The sequence below is a fragment of the Phacochoerus africanus genome, chromosome 1 (genome assembly GCF_016906955.1).
Source record: "Phacochoerus africanus isolate WHEZ1 chromosome 1, ROS_Pafr_v1, whole genome shotgun sequence".
Taxonomy (NCBI): domain Eukaryota; kingdom Metazoa; phylum Chordata; class Mammalia; order Artiodactyla; family Suidae; genus Phacochoerus; species Phacochoerus africanus.
Genome location: NC_062544.1, coordinates 259,172,764 through 259,187,925, shown reverse-complemented (window position 1 = coordinate 259,187,925; position 15,162 = coordinate 259,172,764). Strand labels below are relative to the sequence as shown.

The following is a 15,162-nucleotide window of genomic DNA, read 5'->3' as shown; positions in this document are numbered from 1 at the left end:
GCTCTGCATTCTGATTTTTATATGGGATGCTATAATGAGGTCATTTGTCCTATGTCCCTAAAAATCACTTACACATCATAATATGATACCACATGTATTAATATCGCTATTGTAATAATTTATGTGAAAGATAATGGGGACCTGGATAAAGTCAGTGGAAGTGGGTTTTAAAAATTTAGAATAGATTTTTTTTGGCTGTGCCCATAGCGTGTTCCTAGGCCAGGCATTGAACCTGCACCACAGAAGTGATCCCAGCCACAGCAGAGATAGCACTGGATCCTTAATCCACTGAGCCACCAGGGAACTCCAAAATAGATTTATTTTCATGATTAATTAAAGATATGAAAGTGAAGTGGAAAAAAACTGGAGTGACTTTGCATTTTAAGCTTGGCAACTATTTAAATTATGGTGCCATTCACTGAGGTGGGAGATACATGGAGAGAAGCCAATTTAATCATTCAATAAAATTTCTTGAACTGTACTAGAAATTAAGGACACAATTTAGGACAAACTAGATTCCTGTCCTTCCATAATTTTTGTCTAGTAAGCAGATAAACTTTATAAATAAAATGATGATGTTCATCATTACTGTATTCAAACAACTTTCAGTGAATATCTATATTAAGCTAGGTACTGTGCTAAGGGCTGAATATACTCTGTACTCTGATGAGAAAAACAGACATGGTCCTACCCTTATTAATTTTACAGTCTACTAAATGATACACAAGTAAACAAATCATTATAAAATATGTAAATAAAATCTGTGAAAAATGTCTTTAGGCAAATTTTGGTATGTTTGGGAACATAAAATAGGGGATATGAAATCGTGGGTTCACTAATACTTTCTCTATGGACATTTTATATTAGTTGATACCAAAATGAGGAGCAGCAGTTGGTCTGCTCTATTGCATTACAGGCAAAGTGTCCAATAAAGGCCAAACTCCTGAAGGAGGAGGGAGCATAGCCCATGTCAGGTGCTGAAGGAAGTTTATTATGTATGAGACTAGAGGCAGGGAAAGGACAAGAATGATGAGAGAGGTAGAGAGGACCTAGATTTTGTAGGAATTAGAACTTATAGGACATACTCAAGGATTTTTATTGTATTCACTGGGCAAATGAAAACCAATGAAGTGTTTTAGCTGGGGAGGTCCTGTTGGGGCTAGGATTGGATTTTTATTTTGGAAAAATGATTTGACCATAATGAGCTGGAGAGAGAAAAGACAATATATTGATGCAAGAATAAAGGCAAGGAACAATGGTGCCATGAAATAAAGGGTGGTGAAGGTGGAAAAATGAGGATGGATTCAAAGCAGATTCAGAATATTTCATCTATAAGATCAGTAGGCATTTAGGCTCAATTAGATATGGGGTTGAAAGAGACGATGATCTCAAAAATTTAGCCTCGTTGTCTGGCTTGGAAAAAAGGTGTTGGCACCATTTAAGAAGATGAGGATATTTCTAAGTTTTAGGGGTATTTTTTGTTTGTTTTGTTTTGTTTTGATGAGAGGTAGGTGTTGGGAAAGATGTCATTAAATTTGAACTTACTGAGCTTCAGGCATCTTTGAGATATTCAAGTAGGCAGGGAGAATAACAGTGGATATATGTGACTGGACCTCAGCAGACATGGCTGAGCTAGAGGCAGACACTTAGTGTTCAGGAGCAAACAGTTGGTGTTTGGAGCCAATGGAGTAGATATGAATTTGTAAAGAGAGACAACATGTTTCCATCTGGAAATGTTGATTTTGAAGTATCTCTGAGAAATCTAGATGGAAATTTCTCTTAGATGGAAATTAGAGATCTGATCAACCATGTTATATTCTGTGAAAGAGGGGGTAGTCACTCTTCCAGGAAGGACCAGGGATGGATTTTGAGGGAAGTAATAGCAACTGTTGTTGGACCTAGCTGGTGTAGAGAATCAAAAGGAGAAAGGAGCAGGGATAAATATAAGATTGCATGCATTTTGGGTATCCCACCGGTTGTTTTTCAGCTATTTTATATGTGATTATTGCCTTTGCTCAAGTAAATCATTGTTGCTTCAAAAGAAGAAATTTTTTCAATAGATTTTTTAAAAACATTTCCTTTCCTCTTCTTTCCCTTCCCTTCTCTCCTTTCCTCTCCTTCATGCTTTTCCTTCCTTCCATCAGATCTCCCAACCTTCCTCCCTCCCTTCTTTTTTCCTTCCTTCTCCTCTTCCTTTCCTTTCTCCTCCTTCTTATACTCCTTTGTTGTTTCTTTTGGAGTTAGGCAGATCCACGAAATGATACGGTGGCAGAGAATAACAAAGGATTATTATTTGAGGACATAGCCTATTCAAAGAACAGTCATAGTTGTTCAGATTTCTATAAACAGAAGCAAAATATGACTTCTCCAATCTTAGATAACTAACTGTACAATCTAGACACCTAGTCAGAAAGATAAGATGTACCACTTTTTCTCAAAAAAAGTTTTTCCGCAATATTTGAGTGTGGGGATACATATATTATTATTAATGTATTTTGTTTTTAATTACTGTTTAAATTACTTTAACACTTTTTAGCACATATTTTTTGTTTGGCCTTGTTCCTGTAAGATTGGTTTTTCTATCTAACATTGATAAGATTATATTGATTTTAAAGTTGTATTCTTTTTTGTTGTTGTTGTTGTTGTTGTTGTTGTTGTTGTTGTTATTGTTGTTTGTTGTTGTTGCTATTTCTTGGGCCGCTCCCGCGGCATATGGAGGTTCCCAGGCTAGGGGTTGAATCGGAGCTGTAGCCACCGGCCTAAGCCACAGCCACAGCAACTCGGGATCCGAGCCGCATCTGCAACCTACACCACAGCTCATGGCAACGCCGGATCGTTAACCCACTGAGCAAGGGCAGGGACCGAACCCGCAACCTCATGGTTCCTAGTCGGATTTGTTAACCACTGCGCCACGACGGGAACTCCTAAAGTTGTATTCTATTGCAAATTACTCATATGCTGTGTATCAAATTTTCTGTTTAGGAAGAACAAATTATTTTATAAACTTCAAGAAGTCAAGATTCTTGCTCAGTTTTTAAATGATGTTGTAAATATTTCAAGCATTGGTTTGGCATATTTTCAGAGCTCAAATCAGCAATGTTCCAAATGCAAATACACTATCCAGCGTCTCATGTTAAAATCACTTACATATCCAGAAAGGTAAGAAAACTAAATTTTGATTTTAATGTTATCTTTTACACTTGAAAATATTGCTTTGATAAGGAGTTGTTTGAAAATTCACATAGTTAAATAACTGTTTATCATGTGCTTTAGATTATATTTTATAAATGTCAGAATATCTAGAAGGTACAAATTTTATTTGGCTTGGATGAGATCTGGAATCAATGTTACCCAAGTGAAGAAAAAAACACATACAATCATTTCATGAGACGTAAGAAACATGAAAAAAGTGAGACAAATCATTTCAGTGGATTTCTGGGTGGCTAGGAATCACTTTGGTTGACTGCAAAATTTTCTCTTTATTTCTCTTTAATGTACCTGTATTTATATATTTGATGTCCTAATTACCTTTTTGTGATTATCAAACATAGTAAATAAGAATATTTGCAGAATAAAATAATAAACAAAATAAGTGATAAAATATGCATTTAGATGAAGTCTATATCAACAGAGGAGAGCTGGGAAAATTCTTTAAAGTATAAGATATTTTGTAAGCTTTTGGTATGAGAATATTTAGTCATTCAAAAGTCAATGAGTGAGATGTCACTGTAAAGGAAAAAAAAAAAGGCACTTTTACTTTGCATTTGATTGAGATACTTACAAAAATACCAAAATATATGGATGTTTTCAGTTAGGAATATTGGCAACACCCATTCCTTAGGAAAGAATAGCAAAGAAAGGAAGAGAAAGTTTGGGAGGTCATGTTTAAAGGGCTAGAGCTGCAGGATTTTTAATCTTCAACTGATCTCTGTAACTATTATTATTGTTGTACTTGTTATTGTTGTTGTTAATTAATTAATTAATTTACTTACATTGCTTTTTTAGGGCCACACTTAGTTCCCAGGCTAGAGGTCAAATAGAAGCTGCAGCTGCTGGCCTACATCACAGCCATAGCAACACGAAATCCGAGCCACATCTGTGATCTATACCGCAGCTTGCAGCAATGCCAGAGACTTAACCCACTGAGCAAGGTCAGAGATCAAACCTGCATCCTCATGTATACTAATTGGGTTATTAACCCACTGAGCCACAATGGGAACTCTCTGTATCTATTAATTTAACAATGCAAAGCATCTACTAAATATAAGAGCAGAAACTACATTCGTAGCCCCCAAAAATAGTTTTTAAAGAGGTCAAGGTTGTTCACCATTTATATTCCATAGTCTCCTCCATTCATACCTCTCTGAACAGCAGGATGGTGAGTATGAATGGAGAAGTCTAATAGATTTCCATATGGCTCAGCGGGTTAAGGATATGACATTCACAATTGCTGTGTCTCTGGTCGCTGCTGTGGTGTGGGTTTGATCCCCTGACTGGGAACTTCCGCATGCCGTGGGAGCAGGCAAAAAAAAAAAAAAAAAAAGGATTCTAGTTGTTTCAGTTTACTGACATCCTCTGTTTCTGGCACTTGAATGTAAAGGATTTATGTTGTCCTGGAATCAAGTATCCTCTCTATATATCATAACTGGAAAGAGAAGCAAAAGAGTTTCTTCCTCAGTCTTGAAGAACCATATGTTGTAAGTCTTGGCCAGATGCCAGAAATTTTAGCTAGAATCTTTGTACATAAAACAGCCCACAAGCTCACTATAAGAAAGAGGGATTTAGTTCCATACATATGTGCAGTAAAAAGGACCAAGGATGCTGTGTATATGGGCAAGTGCCAGGGCTAGATTCTCATCTCTCATTGTTCAAGCAGAGGTGAAGATGAAAAACACAACAACAGCAAAATGGTACTTTGACTTCATCATCAGCAACATAAAGACCCAATAATCAAGTTTAGAAATAAGTTTGACTTTTTAAAAGATTCATGACAAGAAGTAGGAAATTACATAAAGCATTGGTTGGTGTTCTCAATAATATTTAAGAAAACAGTAATCCATGAAGGAGCAAGTAAAGAGCAATGATGAAGCAACTGCCTGAGATTAAAAGGAAACAGAGTGAAGAAACTAAAGTCAACATCAAATTTAGTATCGACATTAGAAAGAGTAGAATTGATCAAAAATGTAGAAAACATTTTAGTAACCTACAGAATGAGGTGATATAAATAGTAGAGAAGACTGGGAAATTTATTGGGGAAAATAATTAAAACACAAAAATATAGATACCTAGTGTTGCTGAGGAGACACAACAGAAGAACTAATTACAGATATGATGAAAGAAAACACTCCTCAACTGAATAGAAGAAGATACAAATCTCAAATTGATAGAATAAACTAAGAACCAGGAAACTAAGAGAGCAAAATTTAGACCCACTCATATATTTCATTTTTTAAATTTGGTGATGAGTATAAAATTCTGAATGTAATCAAAGAAATCTTCATGGAATGGAAGATTTAATGTTGCAGCAATGGCCATTCTTATTAAACACACATACATTTTACATGACTCCAATCAAAATCTGCAGAAAAGGAAAACAATCTGGAGTTCCCTCATGGCTCAGTGGGTTAAGGATCTGCTGTTGTTACTTCTGTGGCTCTAATTGCAATTGTGGCATGCAGGCTTGATCCCTGTCCTAGAAATTTCTACAAGCCACAGGCATAACAACAACAACAACAAAAACAACAATAAACTACAGAAGAGATGGCTCTTCATAATTAACATGAAGTAACAAATTATTGACATGGGCCAAGAAAATGTGAATAATGAGAGTAATATTTATAACTTTAACTATGAAACAGTAAAGCAAACTCCAAAACATTTAAAAAGTTTGATACTGGCAGAAGAATATAAATGCATTTAAGAGAGTAAAAGGAAAACTCCAAAACATGGTTTTGCAGATGATGTCAGAAACTTTTCGAGTGGTGACACAAGAATAAATGATTGACAACTGAAAATGCCTGATATCTTAATTATAACATAGCCAAAATTAGTTACAGATAGAGTAAAAAATTAAATATAAAATGGTAAGCAGGAAACATAGGCAAATTTTTGTTTGAAGAATAATGAAAACCAAGACAGAGCAACTCAACAGAAAATGTTACTCAGTTTACCTCCATACAGATAAAAAAATTGCATGTCACAAACATTATTAACAAAAGAAAACTTTTGTAATATATGAAATATAGAAGGACTAAATTATTTACATATTAATAATTTTTATAAAATATATAAAAGGACACATCCCAGCTGAAACAGAGAAATACTTTTTTGGTTAAGACAAAAAACCTGGGTTAATTATAGATTAGCGTTTTCCTCTCACTCTCCACATCCAGTCATAAAAACTGTTGTCCCTACCTTCTAAACATTATCCAGAATTTAACCAGAATCTCAGCAAAAGCCGAAGACCTCACAATGGTTTAGAAGATCCCACCTGACTTGGGAACTGCACCTCTACTATCCTATACCCTTCCACCCCAGCTCTTCCTTCACTGAACTGGTTCTTTGGCTCTAGGCTTGGAGGCCTGCTTGCTGTTCCTTGAACATACCAGGCAGGATCTTTCTTAGAACCTTTCCACTGGCTCTTTCCTCTTCTTGGAAATTTCCTTCCCTAGACGGCTAACTTGTTCATCTCCCAAGATTTTCCTCAGATGTCATCTTTTCAATGAAGCCTTTCTACCACTCCTGATCTCCCTTACCCTGCTTAAGTTTTACTTTGTTTTTACTCATAGGACTTATGGGTAATATACTGTATTCTTATTTATTACACCTTTTGTTTATTGTTTGGCTATCCTCATGTAAAATTTAAGTACCTGGAGGACATTGATGTTATCCATTTTGTTCACAGGAGTACTTCAAGTGCCTAAAACTGTGCTTGGTACACAGTAGGTACCAAGTGAATAGTTGTTGAATGAAGAACCACAGAAACAAATAAATTGACAAAGGACAATTTAAAAAATTAAAGGGATAAAGATTTAATAGTCATATTTTAAAATATGTAACCCCAAGAGTATTCAAATAAATTAAAATTAAGTCAATGAGATATATCTCTTCCCAAATTGGAAAAAAAAAAAGTCTTTTGTTGCTAAAGTTATACAGAAATTGCCACTGTGCTTCACTGCTGGTAGGTGTATACACAGGTAAACATATTCTGGAAAGGATTTAGGAAAATATGTCAAGAACCCTCAGATGTTAATACTTTGGGCCCATTATTTCTTCTAGAATTTTTACCTTAGAGACTAGGTAGCATAGGGTAATGTTCAGAGTGCCTCAGCTTGAATTGAATATAAATTCAATTTCTTACTAGCTCTGTGACTCTGGCAAACTGATTAATCTTTTTGTGTCTCAGTTATTTTTTTATCTATAAAATTAGAATAGTGATAGTCTACTTCATAAACTGATCAAGAAGTTTAAACATTGTAACATTTATAAAGGATATAAAATATTTTCTGACATACAATAAGTATTATACAAATGTTTGTTAAATAAATACAAGGAAATAGAAATGCACATAAGTATTTCTATGGAAGACAATTTTTTCAGTCTGATTTGCCATGCTGAAAATTAGAAATAAATTAACTGCTCAGTGAGGCACTTGATACATTTAATATGGAATATCCATAACATGAAACATTAGGCAGTCATTACAATGGCAAAATTACCATAACATTTGGTTAATGACTCATTTTTTAATGTAACAAATACATGTGTATACCATAATTATGAAAACCTTAATGAAATTATTTTTTCTCATAAAGGGATATTGATAAATTGAATTTATACTGATAATAAATGAAGGACTTTCTTAAGTTGTAATTTGCTATATACATTAACAGTTATTGCTTTTCTTGGTTGATATATGAAAAAATTAACATATACTAAAATTGGTGTTTACAGAATGTGAAATTATTGAATATTTTTATATTTAGGCAAGACATTTTTTTTGGATTTTGAAATTTATTATGTGCTTAAAAAATTATTTCCATATCTACCTCTTAAATTAAAAAAATTGCAGACTCTTTAAAAATGATGAGGCAAATAATAGTTTTTGGTAATTATCAGAATTGAGATCTTTAGTTCCTCTAAAAATAAAAACAGTGAGGGTTTGCTGTTTTATTATTAGTAAGTACTGTTATCTAATTTATAGCTCAAAAGGGAATAGATAAATTAAATAATGCCATATGGATTGTCTTCATCATATGCCAGCTGGAGAATAAAACAGATATCAGGGAGTTCCCATTGTGGCTCAGTGGTAACAAACCCGACTGGTATCCATGAGGACACAGGTTTGATCCCTGGCCTTGCTCAGTGGGCTAAAGATCTGCTGTGAGCTGTGGTGTAGATCACAGACACTTGGATCCTGTGTTGCTGTGGCTGTGGCATAGACTGGCACCTATAGCTCCAATTTGACCCGTAGCCTAGGAATGTCCATATGCCATGGGTGGAGCCCTAAAAAGCCAAAAAAAAAAAAAATTAAAGACATCAGTAGTAATTAGGAATGTAAATCAAAACTAAAAAGAAGTATTGCTTCACCCCTATTAGAATGGCTATCATCAAAGAGACAAGAAATTAAGAGTTGTCTAGAATGTGGAAAAAAGAGAATCCTTATGAACCACTGGTAGGAATGTAAATTGTTGCAATCATTATGGAAAACATTTGCAGATTCCTCAAAAAATTAAAAATAGAACTACCATATGATCCATCACTTCTACTTCTGGGTATATATGCAAGGGAAGTGAGTACAGGATATGGAAGATTGAAGAGATATCTGTACTCCTATGGTTATTGCAGCATTGTACAATAGCCAAGATATGGAAGCCACCTAAAGATCCATCAAAGGGATGAATGGATGAAGAAAATGTGGTGTGTGTGGGTGTAATGGAATATTACTCAGCCACAAGAAAGAGGGATATCCAGCAGTTTGTGACAACATGTAAGGTCCTGAGGGCATTAGGGCAGGTGATGTAAATCAGACAGAGAAAGATAAATATTGTATGATATCACCTGTGGAAGCTTAAAAAAGCTGAGCTCATAGAAACAGAGACCAGAATGGTGGTTAATGATGCAGGTTGGCTAACACTATGGTGGTAATCATTTTATAATGTGTAAGTGTATTTAATCAATACCACATTGTATACCTTAAACTAACACAATGGTATGTAGCAATTATATCTCAATAAAACCAAAATAAATAAAAAGTAAACAAGTAAATACAGGGATGAACATGCAGGGACACACAAAAAGTTACAAACTATAGAAGTGATCTTCTGATAGCTTTTAATTTTATCTTTTATTTTTTGTCATATAAATAATGTGTGATGTTGGAGATGTAAACAAAATATACTTCCTAATAGCTGTGGACAGTCTGGTAAATACCAGTGCACCCCATAATTTTCTTCAGTGTCATGGAGGGCTTATGTATAAATTCATCCTTTTCCAAATTAATTAAATATTAAAATTAGCTTTGGCCTCTGTGCCTTACTTCATGTTATTTAATATTGTATTTCATTAAATAGTTTCAAAATTCTTTGAAGATATTATACATGAAACTTAGATTTAATGAGGGTATTTGGTTTAAAGCAGCTAAAGAACTGTCTTTAGGTCTTTAGAGAGTAACCTCAGAAAACCAATTTACAGCTATGCTATTTGTGCTGAAATCTTTATCATTTCATTTTTGTCTTTTAAACTGCCTGGTTAAAAGATCAAGGGTACTTTGGGAGAATGTGGGGATTGGGACTCTAGAATTCTTAAGGCTGTATAAATGTAATGATTTTGTCAAAATGATTTTATGTTTTTATAAATTTTGTTCATTTATTCTGAAAACTGTCCCCCAGCTTTACCATTCACACCCCATTTTCTCCTGGGTCCTCAAATGATGCTCTAGCTCCGTGTAATGTTGACAGGTGATACGGATAAAGAACTCCAAACTATGTGAACAGTGGGAGCAGCCACTGTGTGTTTCTTCTTGTCTTTCTGTCTTTTTAGGGCCTCACCTGCATCATGTGGATGCTCCCAGGCTAGGGGTTGAATTGGAGCTGCAGTTGCTGGCCTATGCCACAGCCACAGCAATAAGGTATCCAAGCAGCATCTGCAACCTACACCACAGCTCACAGCAATGCCAGATCCCTAACCCACTGAGAAAGGCCAGGGATCAAACCAGCATCCTCATGGATCCTAGTCGGATTTGTTAACACTGAGCCACGATGGGAACTCCATGTGTTTCTACATGTAATGTAAGCTACACCTCATAGAAGAATTAAGTGGTTTTAGTGTATTTGGAAATGAGTTTTCATATAAAATTTGAGTTTTTAATGAACAAAAGGTTATTATACCTAAATATTTTTAGAAATTCAATGTTAATTATCATATGAAGGGGCAAGATATTTTATTCATATTCTACTTCTAAAATTATTTGTTTGGATAAAATTTTTTGCAACTATATAAAAATTTTAAAAATATTTTATAATTAAGATATCTTTCTAATTTGCCTAAAAATTATGACACAATTTTAACTGGTAATTTTGTAATTGGGCCATGTAATCAGAAAGTTTCAGGTTATAATCCTAAAAACTCAGCACATAGCCTTTTATTATGCTGTAAGATAAAATTATTGGTAAAGGCAGACAGGCATGTTCACTATTATATGACTCACTGTCTTCTTAATCATGTTTTAATAGATAAATGTTATTATATACACCTCCTTCATTGGTTAAATAAGAAAATAGGGTAAAGTCATTGGGATATGCTACAGAGAAAAATATAGTCATGCATGTAATTTTAATTTTTATGTAAAATTTAAACAGTGGACAGACTATGAAAATTTACTAAATTTATAAAATGTAGAAGCATTATTTCTACTCAGGGAAAAAAAAACAAAAATACATTTTGTGGGTGGTTAGCAAAACTCTTAACATTCCCTGCTGGCTGGGGATGCTAACAGATGCTTGAATGAAATAGATGATTTAGGTTTAATTATCTAGGTAATTACCATCACCATTTAGTTGCCTTTTCTATTTAGATCTACCCATACAGATAATGTGCCAATTAATGAGAATCAACACTGCCAGATTATTGAGAATGTGAGTTATAAAAATGTTATGCCTTACGATCCAGATTCAAACAGTAATTAGCTGTCTGTAACAAACTATGAGAGAGACTACACAAACAACATAGTTCTCCTGGGTATTCCCAGTAGACTAGTAAATTTAGGGACTGAGAGGAATATTCATATCGGAGGCACCCAGATGATTTCCTGAGAAACATTAAGCTAAAGCTACTTTTAAGACCTTACTTAAAATATAGTCTTTTTGGAATACAGTTCTATGAGTTTTAATAAATGCATAGTCATGTAACCACCATGCAATTAAGATATAGAACACTTCCATCACAAAAAACTGCCTTGTGCCACCCTTTTATTTTCAATTTCCCATTCCTACTCTCTGGCAACCTCTGTACCTAGATTTACCTTTTTCCAGAACATTATATAAATGGAATTGTATAGTATGTGGCTTTTTAAGTTTGGCTTCTTTCACTGAGCCTTTATATCTTCATAATTCATCATGTTGTTGTCTATATCAATGGAATGTTAGTAATGAATAAGATTTCATTGTATGGATATACCACAGTTCCTTTATCCATTCACCCATGGGAGGGAATGTAATTTGTTCATGTTTTTTGACATCTATCAATATTTATCCAAAATAAATATCTGCCTGAAGGTTTTTATGTGAACATAAGTTTTCATTTCTTTTGGATGAAAGAGAAAGAAGAGAGATTGCTGGGCCATAGTGTGAGGGTAAATTTAACTTTGTAAGAAACTGCCAGATTATTTTCCAAAGTGACTCTACATTTTGCGTTCTCAGTGGCACTTATCGAATTCCATTGTTTTCTTGCACCAAAAACTGCACTTTCACCAGATTTTTTGTTGTTGTTTTTATTTTTACTATTCTAATACTTGCGTAGAGGTAGTTCACTGTGTTTTAAATGTGAACTTTTCAAATGACAAATGATGTTGATGACCTCTGCCATTTAATTGAGGGTATTTGCATCTTTAAATTTAGTGTAATATTAGATACAGTTGATTTTAAATCTGTTCTCTTGCCATTTTGTTTTGTTTGTCCCATCTGTTCTTTGTTCTGATTTTCTCATTGTCTGCCTTCTTTTGGATATATTGAAGTCTTACGGTTCCATTAGATATCCTTTGTGGGTTTATTATCTATAACATTTGATTATGTTTGTGGTTTCTTTGGGGTTTACAGTATATTATTACATTACATTATCTTTATTTCATCACAGTCTACCTTCAAGTTAATTTTACCACTTCAAATATGAGAGCCTTACAGTAGTGTAATTCCATTTCTCTCTCATGCTATTGGTGGCATACATTTTACTTGCACATATGCCAAAAACAACAATACAATGTATCATTTTTTTAAAGAGATATGCCTATTAAAGATACAAAGACTTAAGAAAAGTCATATATATTTTTCGACATAGTTATCATTTCTGGTGCACTTCTAACCCTTATGTAGATGCGTATTTTCATCTGGTATAACTTACCTTATGGCTAAAGGTGTTGCTTTAAGATTTTTTTTTATAGGGCCTAATGGTTGTGAATTCTTTAAACTTTTGTGTGTCTGAAAAAGTCTTATGCTTATGATGTACAAGTGATGTCTTTATTTTGAAAGATAATTTTTCTGGGTACAGAATTTTGGTTTGATAGTTGTTCTGTTTGTTTGCTTGTTTTACCTCTTTAAAGAGGTTGCTGTACTATCTTATACCATGTAATGATATTAATGAGAAATCTATTACTATCTTTCCTTTTTCCATGAAAAAAATTAGTATTTTTTTTCTCTGGCTGGTTTTAAGATTTTTCTCCTTTATCAATGATTTTAAGCAGTTTGATTATGATGTGGTTTCTGGAATTTTTTCCATACCTCTGTTTAGTATTTGTTGACCTTCTTGGATCTATGAGTTTAAAGATTTCATCAAATTTTATCTAAATTTTTAACTTTTGAGATTTTTTTTTCTGTGTCCCTTCTCTCTCCTCTCCCTTATTAGGCTGATTGAAGTTTCACTGATGCTCTGTGAATTTTTTTTGTTATTATTATTAAAGTATAGTTGATTTACAATGTTTCTTCAAGTTATGTTTAACAGCAAAGGGACCCAATCACACACATTTCCCTGTGCTGTACAGTAGGGCCCCATTGCCCATCCATTCCAAATATAACAATTTGCAACCAAAGACCTCCAAAATGCCCATCCATCCCACTCCCTCCCTCCCCCTGGAAACCCTATATCTGCTGTCCTTGGCCATGATCTATTTATGTATCTGTTACATATTTTATATTCCAGAAATAAGTGATATCTTATGGTATTTGTCTTTCTCTTTCTGACTTACTTCACTTAGTATGAGAATGTCTAGTTCCACCCATGTTGCTGCAAATGACATTAAGCCAAAATATTTTGCATTCAATGTAAGTATTCCAATGAAGCAGCTATGAGAGGGGTTGTTGAAGCACAGAGAACTTTTTCTTTCTAACAAATATTGTATCTGTTCATCCCTATGTAGTCAAATGAGACAGAGTAGAAATGATCCTGTAGGTTTGCTTCAACTCCCTGCATTTTAAGAAGTAGTTAGAGGCATAGAATATTCTAATATTTATGAGAAGAAAATAAACTTTATTGTTTTACCAATAGTTTTTTTTTCTTTTTTTTTCTTTCATAGACCACCACTTTGCATCTATAATTTTGTACTTGAAGAAAGCAGAGAAATAGTTCTGAGTCCTAACATATGCACACTAACTGAAATATAAGATGCCTTTTTCCATCAAATATAACAACTTGTTTGTGAACTAAAGAACTTGTAAGTAGGAGTAATGCAATTCATGTTTCTTTTAGAATGTATTGCTCAATCTGAAATTCAGATATTTCTACTTCTTGAATATGTTTTTAAGAACCAAACATATAGGATATTTTTAAAATGCATATGGCAAAACATTCTGAATATATTTTGAAAGCTGTTTATTTCTGTTTACCTTCATTAAATGTTTTTCATTGAGTGTTTCCCTTAGTTACTTATTATTAATAGATAATATGTCTTTAGAAAAAAAATAGAAGCTTATTACTTCCACATACTGTCTAAATAGTATTGTTTTCCACTCAGACTGCAATAATAAATCATTGAATTTTTTAAATTATAAATTTATTATTTAGAGAAATCATTTGGATTAATGTATATCTTGTTAACATAAATGCACCTTCTTTTTAGTGATCTATTTGGTATTTTGTAGTGCTTTGTAAATAAAGTCTTTGTTTCTGTGGAGCACAATAATCTATGGGCCTGTCATCCTTAATGTCAGATCCTGGGTCTGCCACTTACTAATGGTGTAATCTTGAGTAACTAAATTTACCTCATCATGTTTCAGTTAGCTAAGAAACTTAGCTGCAAACTAAAGTTTGCAGATGCAAACTATTACATTTAGAATGGATAAGCAATGAGGTTCTGCTGTATAGCACAGGGAATTATATCACTCGTGATAGAACATAATGGAAGGTAATAAGAGAAAAAGAAATACATATATGTATGACTGGGTCACTTTGCAGTACAGCAGAAATTGACACAACACTGTTAATCAACTATTCCCTAATTTTTAAAAAAAAAGCTGAAAAATGTCTTTTGCAGAAAAATTTTTTGTGAAGATTGATTCAACTTTTTGATTGGAATCTGCCTGTAGTGATAATAAAAATAACAACAGCTAACACATATAACACTGTTTTCCTGGCACATTTTAATTCTTTATATGTATATTAATTTATTTAATATCTACAAAAATCCTATGAGATTGGCCTTGTTATCTCCACTGATGAATAACTGAGACACAGGAATGTTAACTAGCTCATCCAGGATTATGTACAATACCAGAATTGAAATCTAAGAAGCCTCTCTCTTCAATCTGTAGTTTTATTTATTTATTTATAATCATTTATTTATTTTTGCTTTTTAGGGCTGCATCCATGGCGTATGGACGTTCCCAGGCTAGGGGCGGAATCCGAGCTACAGCTGCCAACTTGCACCACAGCCACAGCAATGTGGGATCCAAGCCA

The 15,162-nt window shown here is 33.7% G+C and overlaps 1 protein-coding gene across 1 annotated transcript in view; it reads left to right on the top strand.

Moving 5' to 3' along the window:
• The window catches only part of LIPI (lipase I), a 37,040-nt gene extending 23,035 nt beyond the window's left edge, over positions 1-14,005 (top strand). The window contains exons 9-10 of the mRNA XM_047753267.1: positions 2,983-3,159; positions 13,784-14,005. Coding sequence (XP_047609223.1) covers positions 2,983-3,159; positions 13,784-13,871 — 265 coding nt within the window. The 3' untranslated portion in view covers positions 13,872-14,005. The remainder of the gene's footprint in view (positions 1-2,982; positions 3,160-13,783) is intronic.
• Positions 14,006-15,162: the final 1,157 nt, after the last annotated feature.